Genomic DNA, 25,302 nt, shown 5'->3' on the forward strand with positions numbered 1-25,302 from the left:
AGAAAAGAAATTAATTCGAAGAAAGAAGGCAGTTAAAAAGAACTCAAATAAAAACGCAGTAGACGCATGAATCTCACAAACAGAATAAAGAAAAAAATACAGCGTTTTTTTATGTGTGCTGTTTTTTAGAAAGAAAAAGGTGGCCGAAAAAAAAAAAAAAAAAGAAAGCACCGATAAATGTATGCCAGATAGGCAAACTACTTGGCACGAGATATACCACGCCAGAATCGATAGGGGAGCCCTATAGAAACAAAAAAACCATTATCTCGTTTCTTTGTAGAAGACACGCCAAGAATCCATGTCACGTTAGCGACATGAACGCAACCCGATGCCAAATCGTGGCAGTTGAACGAGTGGCCCAACCCGGAAATCGTACGCGCATAATTTGATGCAGCGAGATGTCGCAAAGAACACGACCAACTCGTTGGTCGTGGCAAAGAAGACCTCGGGGTTCACGGAAATTCGCAGATTTCAACTCGCAGATATACGGTTCGAAAGGTTTTCGCTCCCGGGGTTGTACAGCGCGCGTCGCCAACACGACAGACGGCAGCGCCGAGATGTCGCCAGTGGTGTACTCAGAGGCGTTCAATATATGAGCTGAAACAGTCCTTCGTGTTTCTTTGACTTGGTTCGAACTAGAAACGGAATGCGAAGTTAAGGTCCCATACTTCCCGAGAATTCTTAGAAAAACCGCAGACGCAGAAAAAAAAAAAAAAAGAAAAAGCGGATTGGGTGTTTTTAGGTTACACTGATCGTGATAGTACAATTCACAAGATTCGCCGTTGTCATCTAAATAAAAAAAAAAAAAAAAATGGTGCGTATTGTGTATATACTTTTTAAAATATTTGATAAAGAAAATAACAACGCTTTTTGCGTTTGACACACGTTTTGATAAAAAAAAAAAAAAAAAGAAGATATGAGATTATCTTAAATGAACGGCCGAGGCTACATCCACGCGCGGGGACGTAGCCAAGCCGGGAGGAGATAAGGCTCCATCCACGCAAAAGCCCACGTGACTTATAAAATAAGAACATAATTTGCTTTTATGTACATATTATGCGTTCTTGTAAGTAAATATAGGATATAAAAATAAAGAGGTTACATTTTATTGTTGTTTTAAAGTTAATATATCACGTGACTTTACAAATTCTTAGACAATTTATCAATGTTTCACTGTTTTCTAACACTAATAGGAAATATCATGCGTCATAAAAATAGTATCCATAGGTATCTTTATATTTATGTTGTCCAGGAGTCACACACGCGTGTGGGCAGCGTGCGTGCCATCCGTGCGTGTGGGCGTGCAGCCTGGAGCCACGTGGTGCGGCCTCCGGGGCCTTCGCCCATGTGCGCATCGCTTCTGGGGCGAGGCGGCGGGGCTTCGCCGTGTGGCGTTGTAGCGTGAGCTTATGTGCATCGAAGGGGACAATTGCGAGCCCACCGCTTCGTATGTTCTTGACTTGCGCGCACGCTCGCAATCTCACAAAGATTGTGAGAGGATGAGAACAATGCATTAGTCCCAGTAATAACAAACCTACCGAGAGCATTCAATCAAGAGAACTGGGTAAAAGGTTACAGGAACAGTTTATTTCATGACAAATAAAACAGTAGCCGGTGCACAGATGCCAATCGTTCACGAGATCAGCGGTGAACGCGAAGCCCTTCTTGCGGCAGAACTCCTGCAGGAGCCAGTTCACTTCTCTGTGCCGATCATTCAACGCCTGGATCACTGCACTTTGCCTACGCTGACACTTCAAAGTAGAGAACCTGTTCTCCCGCAACGGAAGAAAAGGCGATCTGCGTCGTCGGCTTGCGTTCCAAGATCTGAGCGGCCAGCCGACGGTACTTGTCAACGTGCGCGCTGGCACAAACGCTGGTGTTGTTTGTGCCAACATCGAGCAGGGCGTCAGACACCTTGAAGAACAAAGCCTCGATCCTAATGCCACTAAACACCCGCACTTCGGCAGCCACCCGGTTTTTCGATGCCAAATATTGGGACAAGTATTTCACCATAGAATCCCCGGCAACCAAAACTGGAGGCATATCAGAAGCGCGACCGTGCGGATACAATAAAGGGCCAAACTCCTTAACAAAGAAAACAATAAAAAAAAAAAGAAACGATTTAGAGAAAGTTAAACCCGGTTGCAGAAGACCATGCAGGAACAGCAGTCCGCGCATGGAAGGAACGCAAGGAGCAATGGCCACCGAGCACATGGCAAAACAATGGGAGGCAAGACCGCAGGTCGATTGCTGCGTGGACGGAGAGAAGACGGAAGAACTGCCTCCGTCCACGCAAGAAGTGACGTAGGGCGCCGGAAGTGACGTAGTGCGTGGATGGAGCCTTATCTCCTCCCGACGTGGCTACATCCCCGCGCGTGGATGTAGACACTCCCTAAATGAACGCACAAGTATCGTCCAAATAAAGGAGGAAATGAGGGACACTTCGCAAAAGAATCGAACTTCTGATTGGTTCTTGAGGTGAAAACGATAACACGAGTACGCAACTTCTAACACGGTCAAAAGCTCCAATATTGGATCTTTGGACTCGCTGGACCTCTGGACTCGAAATCGCGTAGCCAAGGAGGAGGGGGTCTTGGCTAAGATTTTGCTGCGATATCAGCCCCACTCTGATTGATATATAAAACATTGAATTTTAATCCTTATTATTTAAATAAAAACAACTTTACCAAGTGAGAAAAGTATTTCTGAAGTAAAGTAACTGCATCTAGATAGAGTTTTAAATGCGTACGTATTTAATTTCATGTTAATAGTAGGCATCGTAGGTACATACATTCTAGAAGGAGTACCTTTATCTGAGGTACATTCTCGGGAGTTGCTTTTACAATCCTGGATATGTCACACGCCTCTACAAGTGCTCACCTATGAGGCTAGACCCGATAAGAAACGAGATAACGCCCGGCACGCAGACGAGATAAGGAAACGCCGCAGAATCACGGGCGAAAGAGACATCAATTAAAGATAGCGGCGAGCAATGAGCAGTCAGAGACAGAAGGCGAGCAACTGTTCAGGTACGTATCAGGGACCCCACAAGACGCACGCTGAAAGACACACACACGCACACACACATACACACAAAAAAAAACGATTTAAAATAATCGGTCCCCAATCGAAACATGCAAACTCGCTCCGCGGCATTAAAACAAGTATATAAAAAAAGAAGAAAAGCAGCCACACGAGGAAATTTGCCGCACGGAAACCGCACAAGAAATGTCCGCGTATATTTAGTTTCTAAAAAAAAAAAAAAAAAAATAATAATATAAAAAAATGTAAAACTATTTATTTTTTCTTTTTTTAGATTTTTGATCGATTTTTGGCTCGCTTCTTCGGCAATTCAGTTCCTGGACCTCAGAATCCAGATCAGCATTGACACGCACGCAGCTTATGTGCGGACGTGGAAATATTCAGTCATCTTAAAAAAGTTCAAGATATGTGCAGCTTCTCATATGTTCCCTCTATAATTGCTATATATATTTATTTTTTTCGCGTCGTACGTGCATCCCTTTTAAGGCTTACCAGCAGTTCGTGGTCACAATAAAACGATTGATTGGTTGACGGATTATAAAAGACGCATATACGCCATATATAATTTATATCAGTTGTCAAATGTTTATTGAACAAATCACACGAGGAAGGTAATTTCAACTTCTCATGTGTTTATTGGACAAACCACATGAGAAGTGTTTATAGTTTCAATTTCTCATGTGTTTCTTGAATAAAACATTCGCAAAATGTTTCTGAAGTTTACGGGACAAATCATATGGGGAATTTGTCTAATTTCAATTTCTCACATGCATATCGAACATAGCACAACAGTAATGATTCTCATTTCAATTCCTCGTGCGCTTATTAGGCTGAGAATTGTGTCAAATTTCAATTTCTCACTTGCCTATTGAACATACCATGTCAGCAATGTTTCTAAGTTCAATTCTGATATATTTACTGGACAAATCACACGAGAAGTGTTTATAATCTAAAAAAAGGAATGTATATACATTGATGTCGTGGGGTCCGGTCAACAACCCACAACATCCTATTCGTAATGGGAAAAAATCAAACTTCTTTCATAAAAAAAAAAAAAATGTATAAAAAAATTAAGTGACGTGGAAGAATACTAGTTAAAGGATGAAAAAGGAAACCTCGCTTTAATGACGTTACGATTTCCGTTTCCGGAGACGAGGTGATAAGGCGAGCAACGAGATGGACATCCTCGCTACTGCGCATCAAAAGGTTAGGGGATAACAACCCCTAATCGAGAGTTCGATACCCGACATATTCCAAATTCTTGCTCACCGATATCCCCACCTTATGATCCCTCACTGAAGCAAAACCGTGACGTCATTCGATTCGCGGACTATGTCTGAGATCACTGATCTCACCCCCACCCGCGGGAGGGCGTACGAAACGATAGGAAAGAGAAAAACAAGCTTACAATCCACGCCCCCTTCTCAGCAAGAAAGAATGAGAACACGATTTGCAACCCATTGTCCTCGACCTCTCTACGTCACTGAGCCACACGATAATTATCGTTCGCGGTGCCAAATGCCAACGCCATCACCTTCCCAGAAACGGCTTAAACGCTTCATCGATCGGTGGCGCCGAAGTCTTGCCAACCATTTCGGCCGAATTGCATCCACGAACACCAAACTACCTCAGGACTACTAGCAATCGATGAATTAATGGGTACAGCTGGAGACTTTTAGTGGGGGCGGCGGCTTGCGCACACCTAGCCAACACCTTTAGATTTCACTAACTAATCTCCGATTAAAAAAAAAAAAAGAAAAGCTAAGGTTTTTGCAATATGTGTGATGGTGGCCGCGTCTTCGGTACCGTGATGCGTGCTCTTTCCGAGTGGATGAATGCATGAATAGAGCTGAACCTTTTTACTCGGGCGGTGGATTGCGCCATCTATATAGCCCCAGAGGAGGAGGCGACACCACCTAGCGGAAAAGACGCGAAGGAGAGAAGCGGGGAGCTACCGTTTATGCGAGTGTGCAGCCAAAACTCACGCTGCCTTGCGGGCCGACATGTGAAACGGAGGAAAGCGGATTGAATGCGCGTCACTGAAGTTGCGAGCAGCCTGCACAGACGGCGCAATTAATTTCCATGGTTTTGCGAAAGGCTACAGCCTAAACTATAGCCCGCGAAGTCCAATCAAGAGTCAGTTGGAAACATTGTTCCGAAGTGCGTATGTACCGTCTGGAGCAATATGCCACGTGGTTTCCAACTCGCCCGTGATTGGACCTGGCGACCCCTAGTTTTGATCACGAGTTAGTTGGAAACGACGTGGTACATTGTTCCGAAGTCGGGAGCAATATACCACGCGGTTTTCAAATAGACTGGACCTGGCGGTCCGTAGTTTTCATTGTAGTTCATTAGAGTTGCGAGGCAAAGTTTAGCCGTGGTCGAGTCCAAGCTTTTACGAGAGACGGTGAAGCTGCAAGCGTGGAAAGAGGTGACGTCGGTATCGTGCTTTTGTACAACGTTGCGTCATCGCAGCCACGACTGCGCCAAATCGGATCCGGCATATCCGAGCTAGAGCCCCGACACGGAACCGGATACCGAAGGCAACTTTTGCGACAGCACCACGGCGCAAGCTATCGCCCGATAAGAAAGGTTTAGCCAAAACTATTCATCCATCCCCGCCGCATGACCGCTCGCCCGCACGAAACATGGCAGCCTTCAATGCGGGCGCTGGCCTTCGCTGCGGTTCGGTCCCCCGTCAAGCATCGAACACTTCCTGAACTTGCACTGCACAGCACAGCGGGATCTGTGGTGCCTCTCCGCCGTATCGGCATCTCTCTCTCACAACTCAACAGCGGAAGTGGATGGAATCACGTGACAGGTCCTCTGGCACGCGCTCTCACCGCTCCTAGAGTTCCTGTATAGGCTCCCTACGGGAGCCAGAGTTGCGCATTTGTTTTCCCCGCGCCGCCACGCCGCTATTCGCCGAGATCCATCACGTGAGGAGCAAAGCATCCGTTGGCGTGCAAGAAAGCCAACTTTACAGTCGCTCCGCCGAAGTTTCTCTTGCCCCGGCGTATGTTCCCCTGCTCTCCGCCTCCTTTTCCTCCTCTCCTGTTTTCCATGCGCGGCGGCGCGCGCCGCGCCGCTATTCGCCAAATTTAGTCACGTGAGGAGCAAAGCATCCAGCTTGTGCGGGAAAGCCGGCGCTACGGCCACGCGCCGAGGCTGAATGCGCAACTCTGCTACCGTAGGTAGCTATACAGGAACTCTAACCGCTCCCACTTCACAGCGCCTTACAGCGCTACGAGTCAGAGGACGGCGCAATCCGAAAGTTTGAGAGCGCTCTGAAAGAACCACGCGAATACACTTAGAGCCACGCTAAATTAACCTGAGACTCGGGTAGAGAGGAAATATCATAACGTAGAAGAGACAGAAAATAGACAGGACGACGTCTCAAATTCAGCTAACTCGTTCGTTTCGTCCACCTCCTTACATAGGCTCAATCTCAAGGTCATCACCACCAACACAAAGGACGAAGTCTATCCCGTTCAAGCGCCCAAGTTAGAGCGCCCGACTTCGTCCAACCGCGAATGGGCATCGGCTTTTTAGAGTGCTCTAAGAGACTGGAAATTGACCGCCGAATATACCATCGAAAATAGGTGGTGTAGCACTTAAACCCCTTCTCCCACATATAATACCCCAAAGCTCCATTTCGACATTCAGTCCAACGTTCAGTCCACCGACGTCGAAATGCCAATACCAACCTTAACGAGCGACTTGATAGCTGCGTGTTATAACTGATTAAATAGTCAATGTACGCATAAAGAAAAAAAGCTTAGATTTTCCAGCAGGGTCCATAAAACCTGCAGTGTTTTCCTGTAGTCTTTAATGCGTACATTACTGGGATGTTTTCATAAGTCGTATCACTCGACTATCGAACCGCTCGTGAGGTCGGTTCGACGTCGGTGAACTGAACGTCGAATTGTAGTTTGTGGGGTGTCATAAATGGGACAAGGGGTTTAAGTACTTACATTCCCAATTTCTGAGAGTGCGCGTGCCTTGCCGAGCCTGACGGGCCTTTAAAAATGAGACACCCTCGCTCGCCGCTATGTTCCGATTTCTGCGATATCAACGAGAAAACGCCTGTTTGCAGGTAGACCCGCTGGACGGCGCCACGCGTCCAGCCCCTTGCGCCGATTGGTAAGCTCTCCCCTACGCAACTTCAGTGCACGGTATTTGAGAGAGACCCTCGCCTTTGCTACGCACACATTGACGATGCATCCCGCACGGGTGGCGAAACGTGCAATGAATTTCTTCTCGTATGTTTTGTGTACTTGTTATCTCAGCTGCCCTTGGTAGCACCGGCGGTATAGACAAAGCGAGCCAACTGGAACGAGGCGGATCTACGGTCAAGAGCCGAATCCAGCCGGCGCGTATTACAATAACACGGGCCAGCGAAAGCCCAAGAACCGTCGACGGCACACACTCCGCGAACGCAAGACGTCGAGGCACCGAAAAAGCCTGACGCCGGACGCAAAAAGGCTCGCTCGCACATTTAGTGCGATCGACGGGGTTGTTGTTGCAACTACCCGTGGCAGTTACGACGAGGTTTCAGACGAGATCAGAGAAACAGATAACACAACATCGGCGCCATCTATCGGGTACGAACACGAAACACCTCCGAGCTTTCTGCATATTGTTTTACGTGTCACAAAATCCAGCGCTAGGGCATGAATATCCCGGGGGAGGGCGCAAATAATCGTCACGTTGACTTATTTTCTCGTGGCTAGAATTTAGTGCACAATATAATTAAGCCCCCCCCCCCCCCCCCCCCCCCCCCCCCCCGGCCCCCTTCCCGTTGGTACAAATTTTCTGCACAAACGTAATACACTCAGATTTTTTTTTTTTTTTTTGCTTTTCAAGGTTTTAACGCACACGGTAACGCGCACGAAGAAACAAGGATAATTACGATGAAACATTAAGTGTGTACGAGATAGCAGATTTATGCGGCCTAATACAAACGAAGGGTACAATGGCATACATCATTCTATACACTGCATGGGTGAAACCACGAGGGCGAAAGAAAAAAAAAAAGTATGCCACGCAACGTTAAAAGATAAAACTAAGAAAAGCGATTCTTGATAGTTTCGACAGCCCACACGCTCATAAAATGTCACCGAGAAAGCACGCCATCGAACACGTTCAAGGACGAAATCAGTCCAAATAAAAAAAGAAACACATGCTACCGACCAACAAGCTATTGGAGGGGTCAAAGTACTCTCTCATATAACGCCATGCCCACCCCTATTAAAAACAAAAAAAGGAACAATTTCAAAAACCACCCACCCAACTATAATATGAACAAAAAAAAAAAAATACATATATAAAACGACTCTGGTTCTCCCACGATTTCAGTTCAGCAGCCACCTCCCAAACCGCGCAAAAAGAACTACTGCTACACCAAAAAATAAAGAAAAATGAAAGAGAAGCGAGACCCAGCTGTGTCCCAAACAAACAGCGCCTGCCCTTCCCCTTCACCTGTCAGGTAATACTCCCTCCCCCACCTCCCCCGGTCTATTTAGACGCCACCAAGCTTCCGACGACACAACAATGCGCCCGGCCTGGATGCCTCCAACAAAGCCAACAACAATAACGGCACAAAAATTCAAGTAAAAAAAAAAAAAAAAAAAAGGATTAAGTAAAAATACGAAAATTAGATTTTCTTTCTGAAGACGCAGTCGGTTGGTTGGTCCCACACACTCCAACGCTGACCCAGAAATCGCCCACCTATACTTTTCATTTATTGCGGGAAAAGATCCAGATAATACATCTTTTTTTCTCTCCTATTCGTGCGCTTTTTATTTTTTATTTTTTTTTTTTTATTTTCATTATTTGTCGGCAGATTTGATTATTACACGCTCTGCGGTGAGGGGAGGAACTATTTGCAACGTGGGTATACGAGAGAGCCGCCCTGTGAGCCGTACGAAACAATAAACCTATGCAAAAACGCGTCTTGACATGAAAAAAAAAAAAAAAATACCTTCGTTTTTTTGTTTTGTTTTTTTCAGTTCTTTTATATTAGGTATGGAATTGAACCGTGTCAGTTCGAAGCTAAACGTCATAATACAAAAATTATTATTTTTTTTTACACTGTGTGTATTGGCACCAGTTTCTGGTTTAATGTTTTTCAAGTTTAGTTTTAAATGTGTCGAAGCAGAGGCATCCGATTTGCAAACTATTTTTTTATTTTTTTACAGAATATATTATATATACCATACTTCACTTCCCGTGACGAGATGCTGAATACAACAAAACAAGATTGAGCCAAAATAGATAACTTTAAACATTTGTAGCTCTTAACAATTCGATTTGCCAGACTGCAAAACATTTCTTGCCGTCCATTTTTTCTTTCTTTTTTCCTGTTACCTACCGACAGTTGTGTACTCCTGCTATACAAACCGCCGATGGAATCTTCAGTAATCATAATTAATAATAAAAAATACTAGGGGCGCGTTTACTATCGTTTATTTGTGCTGTTATAGACTAGTCACTAGTACACTGACAGTACTCCGGTTCTGTTATGATCCCATGGTGGAAACACCAGTTTATGTTAAAACAAACGAATAACTAAAACAATAAAACCATTAGCCCGAGAGCCAGCGCATTTAAATCACGTGCCTAAAACAAAAGCAGCAAGAAAAAAAAAGAAGAAAAGCAGCGGGGAAATATGGGGCAAGGTCTGAAGCGCACCTGCAGCAGTGGGATATCGGTCTTGTAAACAACATTTCGCGCAACAGGCGCATAGATCGTGGTCGATTCACAGGCGGTTTCCGTATCTATCTATCCCTCTCTCTCTCTGAACAAGAATTCGCTGTAACATCTATCCTCAAGACAAAAAAAAATAAAACCAAGTTTTGCGTATTGTCGATGTGTTGCGCGAGGTAGCTTGTACACAAGATTTGGTTGTCGATGGAAGAAGCGGTGCTTTGGCATTTGAAACGCGTACCTCTTGATATAACATATAGGATCTAATCTAAAATGCGCCTACATACGTCTTAATTCCCCACATAAAAGGAGAGATATTAGTAACACTGCAAAAAAAGCCCGATTTTTTTTTTTTTTTTTTTTTATTGCGGTTTTTGACATGAAAACGAGTATAGACAAGGAAGCCATAGCGCTACATTTTGAACATCATCCGAAGAGGCATACGCGGGGCGCGGATTAGTCACGAGCGCTGCGTCAGTGTTCGGCTGGAGTTCGTGTCCAATCAGTGAAGACAGTCCCAGCCGAACGCTAGCCCAGTGTTTGCCGGCAATCGAAACCGCCCGACGTGGCGAGCAATCCGGACGTTCGAATGAATGGATGGATAACAATGGCTGTATACTATACCCTCTATAACGGGCGGTAGCTTGCGCCACATAGCCTAAAAAAAAACTGATTTTTTTTTTCTTCTTTTTTTTATTTCCCACTTTTTAAGCCAATGGATTTTGTGACTATCACCGAATCGAGAAAATAATCAGGAAAAAAACAAAAAACTTTGTACCTCGTTCAGTTTTCCTAAATAATTTCCAATTTTCTAACGAAGACCCTGGGCAGGACCCAAGTTGATCCAGCCCAGGGGCTTCGGTACCAGTGGCGTGGCCAAGAACTTTTTTCCGGGGGAGGATAGGTGGACCGAAGGGGGGGGGGGGGGGGGGGGGGGGGGGGGGGGGGGGGGCGGCTAAAGTTCCATAAACTTCCCTTTTGGCTACGCCACTGCCCGGAATGTCTGTCGCCCCTTCGGCGAGGGCAGGGCTAAGCTCCTTACGTTTTAGTATCACATGCTCAATTGTTTTCGTCACCTCTTTACCTACTGCGCACATAGTAACAGTATCTTCAAATTTAACCCCATCTCAAGACTCCCGTCCTCGGCTCAAACAGCAAATGATCGAATAAAACTTCCTTATTTATTTCTTGCCTTCGTGACCTATACATCGTTAAAGGCTGACCCCCCGCATTTTCTCCTCCCACCCCAATCTCGTTTGCCCGTCTGCGGGAACCTCCTTCTAAGCTTTCGTGACCGTTTCGTCCATTTCGTGTTTGCACTCCTCATAGGTATTTATATATTTTGTGCGCCCACCGCACGTCCTCCAAGTCTGTTATCCTTTGGTCAAAATTTACTTCGCTCACTGGCTCTCCGCTCTCAAACAATGACCAGCCCAAACCACCTCTACACTCCCTCGGTTTGAAGTATAGTATTCCCATGCGCCCCCAGAGATCCGAACCCATTAGGCCTGGTAATTTCTACCTCAAGGTTTCCATTCCCTCCATATACGGCATTGGATGAATGGATTTTAATAGGGAGTTGTAGTAGATCGTTTATCTCCTCTACTACGGTATCCGTGAAGAAAACGCCGCATCTGCGCATGCGCGCCGCCAGCCTTGTCTGCATAGTTCAAGGTCTTGTGGCGGATTACGTAGCGCTATCCGGCTGCGGAAACGGTCTACTACAATTCCCTAAAGGCCCGTTCACACTCTTGCAACCGAGTACGACCGAGAGAGACCAAACCGGTTTTTAAGCCTCTTGCGATCTCTTAGGACCAGCTCCGCTCAGCGCATCCGATCCCAAGAAGTCTTTCTCGGTCGTACTCGGTTGCAAGAGTGTGAACGCGCCTTAATGGTTATACCCTCGGGCGGTAGGTTGCTCCACCTAAACTAACCACCCCCCCCCCCCCTTTTTTTTCCAAACTAACCACCCCTCCCCCTTTTTTTTCGCGCAATTTTTTTTTTTTTTTTTTTTTTTGCAATTTTGTAATTATTACCAGGCAGTGTGTGCTATCGACAGGACTACCTTTGGGGGAACCGGCAAAAAGGAAAAACTAAAACAATCACCCACCCCCGCTTCCTTAAAAAAAAAAAAATAGCGAGGTAGTCGGCAATTTTCCTCTGGTCAAACCTAGTCAGCGTCCCCAACACTGGCAGACAGGGTTGTGACTTTGGGCGGGGGGACACGCAATGTGTGCAATGTTCCTTCGGCTTGCACCCAGTGTTGACTTCGTAGCTCAGGGCGGGTTCGTTTTCTTATTTTTTTTCGGCGCGTGCATAGCAATTTACCGACAGTCCGAGACGGCAAACAATCCCGTTCGAAATGACAGCAGCACACCCATCTTACGCCACGCACGAGCGCGTATCGCCCCCCGAAACTACTCGAAACACGCCCCTTTCGGGCTGTTCTGCTATCGTTTCCTTCGCGCCACGGGACATGACGTCACGCACGGCTACTCGCCTGACCAATCGCCTGCTCTCGGGACGCCGCCCGCGTTTCGATCGGGGACGTCCGTCGTCTGCTTTTATCTCCGCTGAATAACGGAGATACAGAATTCAAAGCAGACGTCGATGACATGTTCGTACCGACACGCACGGACGGTGACTGCCCGATTGGCATGAGGAGCGTCTGATTCAACGTGTCGCTTTAAAAGAAATCATACAAACTCATTATTATATTAGGCAAAAAAAAAAAAACTATCACGTAAGATAGAGCGTTACTCGCGCCCTCTATGGAGACTGGTGAGCAGCTCAAAGTGTTACGGCGAATGCCCGATTGGTGTGAGGAGAGTCCGATTCAACGCGCCACCTTATTAGAAATTAAGCGATCGATAATCGCACAGAACTTCGTAATAATAGGCAAAGAACACGCACAAAAAGTATCGCATACAAACTCGTAATATTAGGCAAAGAAGACGCGCAAAAAGTATCATGGACAATTCCATCTCAAATGGAGCGTAACTGGCGCCCCCTATGGCGACTGGTGAGCAGCTCGAACTGTTACGGTGAAATGCTCGATCGGTGTGTGACTCAGCGTCCGATTCAACGCGTCGTTTCATGGGAAATTAAGCGACCGACAGATCGCATATGCACTTATTAATAAATGCGTAGGGTTCTCGCGACCTCAGATGTGGCGTCGATGACATCGGAGGGGACTGTGACAGGCCCCTCACTGTGTCCACAAAAGGAGGTGCACGAAGAGACCCTATAAACGCTACGTATTCAGAACGCCTTTGGGTAACGCCAGAGACAGATAATTGTTATGTTAGGGGAACAACATACTAAAAGTGTCAATGGAATAAACGGACAATTTTAAGTAAGACGGAGCTTAATTCGCGCCCTCTATAACAAGAAACAAATATCTAAAAAAAAAAAACTATCCACTGTATTATGAGAACTTTCTCCGAATCACATTCACGTCTAGCACCAAAAGTACCACTAGGTGTCAGTCAGGACGCCCGGGGAATCGATCGCTCCGTCGCTATATTTGCGTGTTCGTACTTTCCCCTGATAGCAGCATTGACTCTCTTTTCCTGTAGTTTAAAGACGCAAACAATGCGAACTTAATTTTTTTTTTTTATCTTTCAATATTTTTTTTTTGGTTTTCGGCTTGCTTCCGCATGTGTGATCTGACCGTGCACGTTTACTGTTACTGCACAGGGGTACCGAGAAGTCGTCAAGTTGCATAAAGCATTTTTTCACCCTCTCTGCATTTCCATCCAATCCACTCAAAATGCAAATAAACAATGTTTCAATGCTCCAACATGTCTAGAGCGTGTCTCATGCATGTATACGAATGCATCACGGTCCGGTTTTGTAGATGTGTAGACTTGCATGATTACCATGCGCTTTACATGACCGCACCTGTTCTGTGTGAACTTCAAGAGGCCTTCCTAAATTTGCTGTAATACAGTCTTTTTTTTTTTTTTGCTGTTTAGTAGATAAAATAGATATAAGAAATCGTATTTGTGCTGCGACCAATTTCTTCGCTTCGTTTTTGCTGGTGTCCCAAAACATGCAAAGACAACGGTCGGAAGTTAAACCAATTACAGGGATGGAAGAAGCATTTGACCTTTTTAGCAGGTAAAATTATGGGTTTGGAGCAGCCATTGGTGCGCTTGAAGCAGATGTCAACATCTGTTAGCACATCACTTGAAAAAAAAAAAAAAGTGATTGTATCGCTAAATGAGCTCACATTTGATGATTGAGTGCTCCTTTTGATACTGGAGTAATAAGAATAGACACGGCGCAAAGAAAACACAGATTTTTTTTTTTTTTTTTTGTCTTTAGAAATAAGGTTTTGGTCAAAGTAGGTTCAATTTACAATGGGTACTAAAATTGCTGAAAGATGACTCATGACTCTATCACATCCGGTAGTTTATTTAGCCTGTAAACGTAATTTGGGCAAAATTCCAGCAAAGAAACAGCATACCCACTACTAATCTATCAATGAAACTGCGACCCCCAAGTTTTAGGATCCTACCAAACTCAAGACTCTAATATTGTAAAATGTAAAAACAACCGCCCACAAATAATCATGTAAACCTAGACTTGTATTTTAAAAGTGGCACCGCTCTTTCTCGGCGGTTGGAGTCAGGGTTAAGTCAAAGTTGACTGCTTTTTCGATCGACAGCTGCACGGAAACAACCCTGACTATCGTATTTATTCAAATGTAAACCCGCTTTTTTTCTCTCTTTCTCGGCGCAGTTTTTTTTTTTTTTTTTTTTTTTTTTAGGATTAGCTATCAACCTACAATCGATACCAAAGAAAGCAGACCTGTAATTGCACCGAGCATAATTTCCGAGCTTATTGCTCTAACCCGGGCGCTCACCCGTGTCAGCAGCCGCTCCTATACACTCCGGTGCAAAGCGGAGAAGCCCAATGCGCGCACGCTTATGAGAGGCGGCACGTAGGCATGCGGTAGACACGATAATCGAGTGATCTCATCAGCGGTCCAGGACCCTAATACTGTCTTTTCACCGGTAGTACTCGCCATCCTACTACTATGCAATGTTTCCTCGCGACCTTTAGTTCCTGTCACCGCCGACATCGGTCTGGAAATGTAGACGATGTCGGAGATTAACCCCCCAGCGCATCAACCGGCCAGCGCAAGTGACGAGCAATCTCGACGCTTCGTTTCATCTGAACTATCATCGCAGCCGACGCTACGAGCCACTGGGACGAGCAAAACAGCGTCAAAGGACGACGCTATGGCATTCTTGCGCCTTGTGTCTGCGGAACGTTCAAGTTTATCTGTTCTGGATTTGACTTGAAAAAATAAATAAATCATTGATTGATCGATTGATTCCTGTGCGTGTTCTTTCACTGACTAAACCAAGTGGGGCGAATATCCCGTGACTTGCACTTTTAGTGCCTGTTTGTTGTCGTACGTGTTCGAGCCTTCGATTGTGCAGCTCCACTCTGTGAAATACATATTTGTGCAAATTTCCTTTCCGCCTACTTATCTGCATATTAGAGTCAACCAACAATAAAACTGAATTCATATGACTTTTCTTGAGCTTATCTCGTAGCAAGAGTGACGCAATTGTTAGCAAAAAAAAAAAAAAAAGTATTTTGGCACAAGATGTAGCAGACTTTCGTTCATGGCGCAATTTGGCACAAATGGCGTAGCACTTCCATCACTGCAATTAATTACGCGCAATCAACGCTACCGCACACCTTCAGGAAGGCAGGTGAGCGAGACTTCCACTACGGGCCTTCGAAAGTCAACAATAACGCAGACAGAACAAACAAGGCGCAGCCAAAGCTCGCGCCGAAAGACAAAGCCGAAGCCAGCGCAAGCCGGGACATATAAACAACATAGCAGACGGACCAAAAACTAAACGAGCCGTCTGCTTCGACCACCAGTGTGGGGGACGCACCCCAGAACGGCCTACGCGAAAGATTCGGCAGACAGAAGACAGTAATCCAGAGAGCAACCTTGGCATCAGAATATAAACGAAGAGAAACAAGCCACACAACCACGTCAGAAATTAAAAGAAACCTATAGCAGACGACAGGCGTCAATCCGGATACCAAACGACGGTGGCGATACGCTCGGCTGAATCAGATGCACGTTAAATCATGATAACAAAAAGAAAGGACGAGAATTTAAACGCAACAAAGGCAGCCGGGGGTATCTCCGAAGTCCACGCGTGCAATCCGAGAGGGAAATTGACCAATCCCCCCGGACAACTTTGCCCGCGCGCTTCATTAAAAAAAGATTAACATAAAAGAAAACAAAAAAGCCGCCGTACCTGCTCCGCGTTTCTTCGTCTGTTGTGTATTCTGCTTTCGCGTTAGCTCCGGGGGATTCGCTCCGCTATGGCAGCCGTTCAATGGCAGGCAGGCAAGCAGACAGGCAAGGCGGCACGGCAAACCAGAGAGCCCAGATTTAGGAGTCGGTGCAACTCAAACCACGGAGCGCGTTCGCAATGTCATGGCGGAAGCCTTCTGTGCACAGATTGGATGCATGTGCGTAGCGGGTGTTCTCAGGGTTTAGTAAAGCGGCAGCTCTACGGGGCCAACCAACCTCGGGAGCCGTGTAAGTACGAAAAAAAAAAAAAGAAAAGAGAAGAAGAAGACGGCAATTGATGCCAAGGATTAAACTCCGGTGACCGGCGTGGAAGCCGAGTGCGCTGCTGACTGAGCCAGGGACACAGCACCCAAGAACGGGAGGAGCGGAAGCAGGTGGTGAAAGAAAGAGCACGTGGAACGAGGAGGAAAGAAAGGGCAGAAAAGCGCGCTTCCCCTCTCTTGGTGGCCAAGAAAATTCAGCGCAAAGACTTTGTATCCGGGTGGGGCTGAAGAGAAACGCGCAGCGTCATGAAGAGAAAATGGTGTGACGCGATCCGTTTCCATAGAAAACCCCCGCTAGGCAAGTCCACCAGCCACCCCAAGCACTGAAAAACTAAAGGTCACCCTGTTCTAGGCACCACCCGAACTAAGAGCCCCACCAACCCTATAAAGCTACCGCATTTAAACGCGCTCAACAAAATACCCAAACAAGCAGTCTTTTTTTTAAATTCATTATTATTATTATTATTATTTGAATTCGAGCAAAGCTTGATTTTCTCGCGGGGTTTATTCTTCTTCGAATTCGGAAAGTGTTTTTTTTTTTTTTTTCCTTTTCATTTCGAACTTTTTTTTTTTTTTTTCGTAGATTCGGCGCTTTTCATTGTCAATTGTTTTTTTATTTTTGTGTGTGTGTGAGTCTGGCAAGAAATTGCGGTTTACCGGGGGCTTAGATTCGAGGAAGTAACCCCCACGCCCCAGCCTGGGATTCCCCCAAAATCCAGGAAACGTATACGCGTGATCTGAATACTTGGAAAACGCCCTCGGGCTCGTAGCGATAAGTGAAGGAAAGCGAGACAATGTTCCCAAGGAAGAAGCATGCCTGGCGGACAGTTCATTGGGGGTCGTGCTACGACGGGTCAACCCAAAATAAAACTGCAGATAAAAGATTTCCCTCCCGTGAGGCCTGATATTTTTCTCATTCATGGCCGGCTCTAATTCGGGGCTGTCTAATTTTCTCAAATTTGATTTAAAAAAAAAAAAAAACGCAATTCGGGGGTTAATTACTGGACTTTATCGGCACTTGGGCATTTATACCGACCACTTGGAACCCTACTCATGAATCACGTGGCCTCTACGATTGAGCAGTTGGACGCACTCTCATATCTAGGCACATTACGGCAAACCAACCCCTTGACAAGAACGAAACATTCCACGAGATAAACAGAGGGCCGCGTCTGCAGATAACGTAAAAGACAAAAAGAAAAAAAAAAAGAAGTGACGCAAAGGGAGGGCAATGGAGAAATGAGCAGAAATGGGTCGTCCGCTAATCTGGATGATTCATCTCCGAAGAATCGCTTGCGGCCGACTCTTCATTAAAAACCGCGACGGACCACGAGATACGTACGCTTCGCCGCAAACGGCGTGTGTACATTAAACTTGAAAAGTCACGGTGGTTTGAGAAAAAAAAAAAAAGTAGGGCAACAGACAATCTCGAATATAAACGAATAATAATAATAAAAAAAAAAAGATGTGCGTAAAGATTTCTCCGATTTAAATCGCTAAACATTTTCTACATTTTTTTTTCTTGCGCGCGTGTGTGTGTGTGTGTGGGGGGGGGGGGGGGGGGGGGGGGGAATTCTGACCGACTGTTAATTTAGGTGGTTCGTTCCTCCCATTAAATGCGCGACGAGCAGGCAAGATGCACGGAGAGCAAAAAATCAAAGAAAGAATCAATGCCCGAAGTTTAATTATCCACAAAGCACAGCTGCTATATATACCATGCACATAGTACGCCGCACTTGCAGCTGCACCCTTCGGACCTAGAGTAAACCGTTCATGCTTGTTACATTTTCAGTTGTGCTCGCGACTCGACGAAATCGGGACAAAATTTACGCACTGTCAAACTCAAAAGTCGTTCTATTTTCGTGCCAATGTAAATGTAAGAAAATGGCGGCTACCGTCGCTACTTGCAAGCATTAATTTAAAAAAAAGAAAAGAAAAGAACGAATACAAGAAAAAAATAGAAAAATATTGAAAGCGCAATGAACTCACGAGTCAATCACTGTCTGCCAATAACACCCCCGTTTCCCACTGATACATTACACTTATCAGATTGAAGAAAAATATCTACCCACATAGCACCTATTAAAAATCAATCTAAAGGCAACTATATATATATATATATATATATATATATATATATATATATATATATATATATATATATATATATATATATATATATATATATAAAACTGAGAAGAAAAAAACCCTTAGTGAAAACAGCAACAACGGACGATTTAATCTTCGACGTTTCGGCCGGAGTCCGGCCTTCGTCAGGAAGTCTTCCTGACGAAGGCCGGACTCCGCCGAAACGTCGAAGATTAAATCGTCCGTGGTTGCTGTTTTCACTAAGGGATTTTTCTTCTGAGTTATATACCCACGCCTTCGGCCTCCCGCCACCATGCCCGTTATATATATATATATATATATATATATATATATATATATATATATATATATATATATATATTGTTGCCTTTAGATCTATACATTTTTTTTACATTGATATATATATCCTTTTAAGGACACAAGGTAGTATTTGTTTTGGTCTACGCATGTTTAAAAGTAGATTTCACGCTGTGCAAACAATACAAGCATTTCTTTTTTCTAGATTCTTCATTATGACGAGATCTTGTGAATTACAGAGTATGTCAATTACGACTTATGTGTAAAAACGCAAGTTTGCGAGTTAATCAGGCAGGCATCTGTCAAGGTGCGCTGCGCATGAGAATTTTGTACATACCGACCATCTCCCCTTTTGTTTTTCGACAAAAAATCGCCTTTAGTCCGGAAAACACCTACTCCAAGCAAGACACGGGCTATTAAAAACATACAAAAAAAAAATACTCCAAGCGAGACGCAGACATTCGAATGTTCCATACTATTGTCGGACATCAACGCAACAACATACAAGATAAAAAAAAAAAAAAAAAAAAAAGAGATATATTAGAGTTATTTGAAAACTCCACGTCTGTCGCACGACGCCGACACGATAGCGGTACTACACACTTGCACGACGCCCCCGTGCTATGTCAGTCAGCCACCTCCGAGCCAACAAAGGGAAGCTTAATTATCTCCGCCGAGCTCGACGAATGTGCCAGTTCTGCGGCTGCTGACTGATACGGGACAGTGCTCTGCAGGGCGAATTCTTTGTCTTCGACAAGAAGGAGAGACTCCCTACCTGGCAGCTCTGGGTCCTTAGTAATGAGTAGCGGAGCCCACCCGGCTCGAAGAACGGGACCGTCGTTTTGGCTAACAAGCAAGCCACGAACGTCACCTCCGCTCGAGTATGACAGCGGGTCAAGTGGCTGCCGCTTACGGTTTGAGTAGACGTGTCATCGATCACACGACGAATCGATGCGACATTAATGAGCCGTAATGAGCTCACGCTGCCTTGTGGCATCAATGACATGTCCTTGGTGTTTTCACCGTAGTACCAAAGTGATATTCATTCCAAGAGCATCAGTTATCGCAAACATTTGCGCCAGAGAGAAAATGAAAATGCTGGGTTCACCTGCGCCCTCACAGAGTTGCCGAATTTGCTTGCCGTGCCTCTCCCTATTCGCGATTATAGATTTTTTTTTTTCTTTTTTTTTTCCGATACGAGCGGATTGTTTAGAGGAAGCAGGAACGGGTAGTTTCCGCAGGTGTTGTAAAGCGAGCGTTTTCTTTATCACAATGGCCAGTTTATCAGAAGCCAGTGTTTGCTCTCAGGGTGGATACGTTAGCACAACCATATACTGCCACCCTGCAAACATGCGTATTCAGCATTTCTTACATTCTACATCTGAGAGACGAATTCCATTTTCAGGATATGAACTAACGTCCCTGGATGACACGAAGGCGTCAGGAATTTCAACAAAGTCAGTGCTTATAGAAACCCTAATTACTGACTGATAGCAAGGTTCGGCCAAACTGAATATTGCAGTGTCTCCAGAGTCCCGATACATCTGCCCTCCAGTAGTGCAAAGGGACAAGCTACCTACCATTTTTTGGGGGAACTTCTGGTCGAATGGAAGAACAATATAGCCCTGTTCTAAGTTAAGAAACCAAACAAACTCCGTTTCGACCAAACAGCCTTCTTCAGGTACCTGAAGAAGACCGTTTGGTCGAAACGCCGTTTTCCTCCTTGCCTTCTGCACTTTTCCCTTCATATTAGTACTAATACACTAACAGTACCCGGCAGAACCCCACATCTTCAGAACAAACTCCTTTCGCAAAGCCCTCCACCTTTCCTCTTTACCAGAGCAAATGCTAGAGACGAGGCAAGTCCCTCCTTGCCTCCACTCCAGCGTTTGCTCTCCTAAAGGCGAAAGAGTAGAGAGCTTTGCAGAAAAAGCTTGTCCAGGTTTCTTAACCTGCTTCAGATTACAATAATACTAGAGTCCTGAGTAATCGTTTTTCGTAAGTAAGCTTATGCTTCGAACTGGACTGCCGAAACCCATACCCACCCAGAAAATGCATGAATGTGTGAATTACATTTTAAGTGCTATACTGACGAACAAAAAACGTTACTGCCAGGTTAGTAGTGCATCGCTGATACGTCCTACAGTGGTACTATAACGTTACACTCTCGATTCATTAGATTAGAGTCACTGGGTGGAATTTTGCAGAATAACACATTCCATGTGCCTGGTACAGGGTAAAAAATAAATCTTGCAAGCTTATTCTGACATGCGTGCTATCAGTTAAAACAAGGTATGCTACAGCTGCTGACAGGCAAAGAATTTAATAGAAGCTCTTCTCCCAGTACGTGCTCACTGTCTTCCACCAGAGTACCTGCCAAACTCTGAACCTGTGAGTAACCATAGTTTATTCTACCATGCCACACTGTGTAATGTCTTGCCACCTGCAAACGGTGTTTTCCTGTCTGCTCCGTAGACATACCTCTAGCTATTAAAAAAATGAATGAACTGCAATAACATACAAAACGTGGATTCTAACAAGATGATTCCGTCTATGGTGGCTCCACTCATCTCCACCGGACGTCGGTGAGCTGAAGGAGGGAAGGTTTGAGTACTATGCACATCCAAAGATTGTGCACGTTACACGAGAGCTACTAGCCTCTATTAAACTGCCAGGTAATTGTCACGTAAAGATGATGCATGTCCAAGTACTATGGGGTGTACTCAGGGGCGGATGCAGGAATTTCCTGGGGGGGGGGGATCAGGTGTTGGTCAGCGTACCATATGTTTAGGAACACCCTCCTCCTCTCTCTCATTTCAAGTTCTAAATTTTACACATGCAGAAATCAAGAGGGGGGTCAGGACATCCAGACCCCCCCTTTAAATCCACCCCTGGGTGTACTCACGAGTGCTATTTCGTTGGAAACGTGAGATTAAACAGTACTATATGCTACAATCAAGTATGCAGCTGTATGCAGATGATAAGCATTATTGACATTAGCTATGTCTAATCCACACCTTTGCCTGTCAGTCCGATGGCATTTTTGTCATACTGAGTTGTTCTATAATGGTCAACTGCCCCTTATTATGTTGGTCTACAACAATTAACTGACCCTTTGTGTGTTGGTCTACAGTGGTTAGCTATACCTTACTGTTGGTCTACAAAGGTAAGTTGTCCTTTACCATTTGTCTACAAATGTTAGCTGTCTCCTATTGCTGGTCTACAGAGTTAGGTACTGTAGGCTACTGGTGGTCTATGAAGGTTAGCTGTCTTTAACTGTTGGTATACAAAGTGGCTGTCCCTCGTTAGTCCAGAATGGTCAGCTGCCCCTTATTATCGGTCTACAGAGGTTAGCTGTTGATTACTGTTGGTCTACAGAGGTTAGCTGTTGATTACTGTAGGTCTACAGAGGTTAGCTGTACATTACCACTGGTCTATGAAGGTTAGCTGTCCCTTGTTCATCTACTATGGTCAGCTGTCCCTTGCTGTGTTGGTGTAGAAAGATTAGCAGTACCTCACTATAGGTCTACAAAGGTAAGCTGCTCCTTACCATTGGCCTACCAAGGTTAGCTGTCCCTTACTGTTGGTCTACAAAGACTAGGCTTCGCTGAACCTTATTGTTGTTCTACAGTGGTTAGCTGAAAAGAGGTCACATACCTTCGCAAGTCTGGCTCTCTTGATAAGGTCGTTGAGTTTTCTTAGGGCAGCGTTGCGGGGCAGTCCCTGGATGTCGTTGAAGAGGTCCTGCTCCTCGACCTCGAACAACTTCCGGTTCGTGTCGTAGCGCAGCGGCTGGTCCCAGAAGGACCCTATGTAGACGCGGGCCACTTCGGGCGTGTTCAGCACTTTGCCTAGGGACCACATGAGGGCGCCGTAGACGCGCATCAGCTGTTGATGGTCCACCATATCCGCCTTGTTCAGCACGATCCGGATCTTGTCGTCGTGTCCTCGCAGCGCCTCGATGCTCCGTCGGAACTCATCTGAGATGTCGAGCTTGTGGGCGTCGAACAGAAGAATGATCCTGTCCACGCGCTCGGCAAACCACTCCAGGACCCCGGTGAAGTCGTAGCCGCGGTCCACCCGCTGCTTCTCGCCGGAGAGGATGCCCGGCGTATCGATGATGGTCATGCTTTGGAGCACGGGAGAAGCCAGCGTCGAGCACTGGAACCGGTTCAAAAAGGAGTTGCCGAACTTGGCCAGCGGTCGGAACTGCTTCTTGGGGTCCACTACCAGTGCGTTACCCGGGATCACACCTTCCTGGTCGCTGTACATGACCGCGATGAAGCGGTCCGTGGTCGGTTCCGGCCCGATTCGGATGCCCGGGAAGTCGCGCTCCAGGAGGTAGCGAATGAACGTGGTCTTGCCCGTCGAGTACTGACCGACTAGGAGTATCATCGGTTTAGACTCGAAGTCGGGGTCCGCCAGCGGCGGCGAGTGGAAGTCATGGAAGAGGTAGTGTTCCTCCAGAGGGAGGATCTTCGCCTTGTAGATCTGTTTGAGGCCCTCGACCACCGTGTTGTAGATCTCCGGGTGCTTCTTGCGGCTGTCGTCGGTGTTGAGCCAGCTGAACATGGTGAAGCCGTCGGGTTCCGCGATGCCCCTCAGATGACAGTCCCGCCGCGAGCTCGGAGGGGTTTAAAAAAAAATAGGCCCGCAAAACCGGCGCTGCTTAAACTTTCCTGCGGGCGCCGCCGAGTCGGACAGCTTTTCGCGTAGCACAGGCCGCCCCTTCGAAGCAGTCGGCTGGCTCACGTCACTCCTCCCGTTGTTGCGTTGCCCTCCGCTAGGAGACGAGACTTCCGGTTGACGCCACTTCCTTCGCGTCGTGATGATGATAGCGCCTTTACGATCGACGCGCCGCACGCCGAACAAGCGTCAATGGCGTTAACTAACCGAAGCATTTGTTTTTTCTGTATTATGCCGGCGTGTCTGGAGCGACTGGAGTTGCTGTACGTTAAATTTAATTAACCTGGCGCATTCGGTGACTGTTTTGGGCCACACCAACGGCAACTGTTCTTTTTAAGGCAGTGGAAAGCGTCACGCCAATGGTTTCGACCACACCCCGACATCCTGTATTACTTTGAAGAGTAACTAGTCAATATTTTATGATTAAACGGCATTGCTCGCATCGCAAGACATGAACGAATAATGTTAATACATTGGACCGCAGTCAACAACGTGAGATCTGTGGAAACGCAACACAAAAACAAGTCCAAAAGCAGGCAAAGTTGGCGGCACCAGCAGTAGCAGACGATACGTCAGACCCACTGGAAATCCCCCAAATAGAAGACGACACACCTTCGGCCCCAGCGACTTTGCTTTGTTGCATGCCGAATTTCACTGCTCCAACGTCAACAGGGTTACAACCCGAGGATCGCCGACTTCAATGCCTTGTACGCCGCGCTGAGTCACGACGTACAAACACCCCTCGGGACGATGAGGTAAGCTCGGAGAACACACCACCTGCAACCTTCGAACGTTCACCTCAGGTTCGGCCGAGTTTCTCGCGCCCGCGTACGTAAGCGCGGTCTTGGACACGAACAACCTAGTCGTCACGACGTTGCCCCACGTCAGGCCCAGGCTTGGCACGCAGGAAGCCCCAGTCACAGGAAACATCGGATGATCCGAAGAGATCAAATCCGTCACCTGATTCACGCAGAGCACCGCGACTCCGGACCGCCAGATACGATCCAAAACAGTCCCCAGTTTCCGCAGATCGGCGGCCCGTTGTATCCCTTGGTCCTGTTCGTACTCGGAACGAAACAGGGCGGCCACCGAGTCCAAGACAAGGAGACCGACTCGCTTAGTTCGTCGAAGCGATGGAAGCGTAGTTTCCAGACAAGTCATCAGCATGGCGAGCTCTCCGACGTGCGACACCAACACGTTGTCGGACAGCGACCTTCCGGCAGGTCCCAGCTCTCGCTGCATCTGGCGAAGTCTTCGATCTGGAAACCTATCTTCGGTGCAGATGTACACGACGTAAATTGGCATGCCGTCGCCCAACGACCGCTGGGCCATCAGCGATAGCTGCAAGCAGAACTGGGTTTTTCCACTGCCGCTCTCGCCGCTCAGCTCGGTTACACCGCGCGTCGGTAGCCCGCCACCCAGAAACCTATCGAGAATCGGACATCCGAAAGACAGTGTAGATTGACCGCTGTCGAGATCGTATAGCGACGTGAAAGGGCTACATTTCTGACCGCTTGAATCGGTTAACGCAAGCTGGCAGACGATTTTGGTCACCTCGTCTGCTTCGGCATCCGTGAATCCTGTGGCGAGTTGCAGTTCTGGTCGGGTGAGCTTGAAAATCGCTGCAGCGTCCGTCAGCCGAGACACTTCTAGCGCATTGTAGTACTTGTCCAACGCTTTACATTGTTTGAAAGCGTTGTTGCGTGATGTTTGCATAGCAAAAACTTTGCTGGGATAGCAACCAACTCACCAACTCTCAAGCTAAATAACGGCAGACATGGCGCGAAAAGTGGGTGTTGATGTCGATGACGGTTCCATCGTCGCGGTTCGAGTCAGTCATGA

General features: G+C 46.3%; 2 protein-coding genes across 2 annotated transcripts in view; both read right to left on the reverse strand.

The window, feature by feature from the left end:
• Positions 1-23,580, reverse strand: part of LOC120841809 (EH domain-containing protein 3-like) — a 44,638-nt gene extending 21,058 nt beyond the window's left edge. Inside the window, exon 1 of the mRNA XM_042288477.1 lies at positions 22,432-23,580. Coding sequence (XP_042144411.1) covers positions 22,432-23,346 — 915 coding nt within the window. The 5' untranslated portion in view covers positions 23,347-23,580. The remainder of the gene's footprint in view (positions 1-22,431) is intronic.
• Positions 23,581-23,702: 122 nt separating this feature from the next.
• LOC8036181 (DNA repair protein XRCC3) lies at positions 23,703-25,176 on the reverse strand. Its single transcript, XM_002411711.5, has one exon. The coding sequence runs from the start codon at positions 25,174-25,176 to the stop codon at positions 24,112-24,114; it is 1,065 nt and encodes a 354-aa protein (XP_002411756.2). The 3' UTR covers positions 23,703-24,111.
• Between the last annotated feature and the right edge of the window lie 126 nt (positions 25,177-25,302).

The sequence above is a fragment of the Ixodes scapularis genome, unplaced genomic scaffold (genome assembly GCF_016920785.2).
Source record: "Ixodes scapularis isolate PalLabHiFi unplaced genomic scaffold, ASM1692078v2 PGA_scaffold10__122_contigs__length_95168666, whole genome shotgun sequence".
NCBI lineage: Eukaryota > Metazoa > Arthropoda > Arachnida > Ixodida > Ixodidae > Ixodes > Ixodes scapularis.

Excerpts from the sequence above, each read along its gene's own strand:
- LOC8036181 (XM_002411711.5), bottom strand. The coding sequence starts at position 25,176 with ATGCAAACATCACGCAACAACGCTTTCAAACAATGTAAAGCGTTGGAC.